This window comes from Sinocyclocheilus grahami, unplaced genomic scaffold, assembly GCF_001515645.1.
Source record: "Sinocyclocheilus grahami isolate Dianchi unplaced genomic scaffold, SAMN03320097.WGS_v1.1 scaffold141.1, whole genome shotgun sequence".
Taxonomy (NCBI): Eukaryota; Metazoa; Chordata; class Actinopteri; order Cypriniformes; family Cyprinidae; genus Sinocyclocheilus; species Sinocyclocheilus grahami.
Genome location: NW_015505320.1, coordinates 64,574 through 67,137, shown reverse-complemented (window position 1 = coordinate 67,137; position 2,564 = coordinate 64,574). Strand labels below are relative to the sequence as shown.

Sequence of the window (2,564 nt, the reverse complement as noted above, 5' to 3'; positions counted from 1 at the left end):
CATCCACTGAACTCACTATTACTGGTGTAACTCTGTCAGATTCAACTCTCTATTATTGTGCTCTAAGAGTAGCAGCCCAGTGATACAAAGTCTATGTGAAGCCATACAAAATCTCAAATTCATTCTTTGCTTTGAAACTGAACCTCATCAAAACAACAATCTATTATACACAGAAACTAATAAATTATGCAGAAACATGTGCGTGCGAGTAAGATTGTAAGCATTTTTGACTCTTACAGACAATATCATAAATTCAGGACATTTCAGCTAATAGCATCATAATGGTATTTATAATATTTATTTTAAGATTATGTATTTATTATTGTTTTGTGTGTGTGTGTGTGTGTGTGTGTGTGTGTGTGTGTGTATGTGTGTGTGTGTGTTAATTATCTGCTTTCCACAACCAACATGATATATTTATTATTACCAAAAGTGTCATTGATGTGCCCTAATTTTACATATTTTTATTTTGTAAGAACTAAACAATTGTTTAGTTTTTACAAAATATAATGTGTAAAATTAGGGCCCATCCATGAACCTGATGATCTGAGGATCCTTCTGGGGCAAAAACAATCAGTATGCAGTATGCAAAAAAATTCAGACACTGCCAAAATCTATTGAATCAAATTAATTTTAATAAGTAAATGTGACCTCAAGGTAGCAGCAACCCTTAGATTCATAGTGAAGCTTTAATACACAAGAGCTGCAAATTTTAAGAATGGAACGAAGGATACAGACATTGAAGAGAAAGTAAATTAAATTAAATTCAAATTTATTTCTGTAACTTCGCCTCTAAACTAAGACATAATGTGAAAATGGCTGAATTCGCGAACAACATGCAACAACAAAAAAAACTTGTGTGTCTTTGCCACAACAGACCATGTGATTAGACAACTGGACTAACCAGCAGACTGATCCCAATGCACACAATCTCAAATGTTGTTTGAGTCATTCTGAAATTCCTGAGCTGAAGTCTGTCATGGTTAAACTTACGGTGGCCGAGAGAGCTCAACGCGCTGCAACTTAAGAAAACACATGCAAATTGAAAAAACACCAGCAAATTAAGAAAACATCTTCATCAGTTTGACAACACACGCGCTGCAAATCCTCACAACACATGCAAATGAAGAAACGCCTACCTCTCAGAACTGTCTCACAAGATGTGTTTCCAAACATCAATATAAAATAACATTTTTCAACTTCCGATATAATTTTGTTCTCTTGAACACGAGGGATGGACACGGTGCTTTATTCGCAAATTATTTATGCAACATTCCATTTTTTTGTAAAAGTTAAATTCACAGCTTTAGATGGAAACATAGCTAATGATCATGTGCCTCACTTTCACTCAGAAACAGGCAACTCTACGACAGACTGTTCCTGGCATATATTACAGTATGTTGCACAGCAAAATAAATATATTGTCAGAGAAGATGATGAGCTGATGTGCAGACCAAAATGATCCTCAATAACAATCAGCAGTTACGTTAGACTATGTGTATTAAATTTCTAATTAATCTGTTAGAAATGCATCAATTCAGCACTGGGGGGCAGCATCCCTCAACAGTGCCATCAATAACATGTGAGGATTTAGACCTGAAGACTTGAAAAATCAAGAGAAGAGCAGCACAGAGGTAACAGAGAGCTACAGTAAAGACAAAGAGACACATTCATTAGAAAACACATCAAAACATTAATCTCAACCATGGAAAAACTGATGATTATTGTGCTTTTCTTCTCAGCACAGGACTCTGGTAAGAAAGATCACTATTTATCACACTTCACAGATACTATTTTAGTTACTTAATGTATCTAAATTATAATCTATTTTCCAGTGTCGTGGGGGCAAGACAGAGTTGAACAGCCTTTAGGAGAAATGACTGCAACTAAAGGAGATCCAGTTACTCTACAGTGCAATTATTCTACCATTGCTACAAATGCTTATCTCTTCTGGTACAAACAGCTACCAAACAGATCACCAACATTCATTCTGAGTGAATTTACAATTGGTAAAGGAACTACTGAAGATGAATTTAAAGAGAGATTTTCTGCAACATTGGACTCCAAATCAAGCACAGTTCGACTGACAATCAAGAATCTGCGTGTGTCTGACTCTGCTGTGTACTACTGTGCTCTGAAGCCCACAGTGACTGAAACATACTCAACACTCATACAAAAACAGAACTAAATATAGAATAGATAACAACTTTTGTGCAAGACTCCCTCTGCAGTCAGTTAGTGGTATAATCACTATTTTGCTCATGTTAAAATTTGTATTACTCTTAATATTATTGGTTCATTAACCATTCATATTTGTATTTTTCGTAGACAAAATCATCTGCTAAATAAATATATTTACATTTACATTTATTCATTTAGCAGACACTTTTATCCAAAGTAATTTGCAAATGAGGAATACAAAAAGCAATTCATCTTAAGCAGGAAATAAACCCAAGAAGTGCTAGTAATGCAAAGTTTCAGACAGCTTCAGAATAGTACAAATGTAATTTCATGCAGTGGCAAAAGCTTTCCTCTAACCAATGGCAGAGGAAAAACATGAGAAG

At 34.9% G+C, this 2,564-nt stretch overlaps 1 gene segment (V, D, J or C); it reads left to right on the top strand.

Moving 5' to 3' along the window:
* The first annotated feature begins 1,705 nt into the window (after positions 1–1,705).
* LOC107591402 (T-cell receptor alpha chain V region CTL-F3-like) lies at positions 1,706–2,188 on the top strand. The segment is given in 2 exon segments: positions 1,706–1,754; positions 1,836–2,188. Coding segments are annotated over 2 exon segments (402 nt in total).
* The last annotated feature ends 376 nt before the right edge of the window (positions 2,189–2,564 follow it).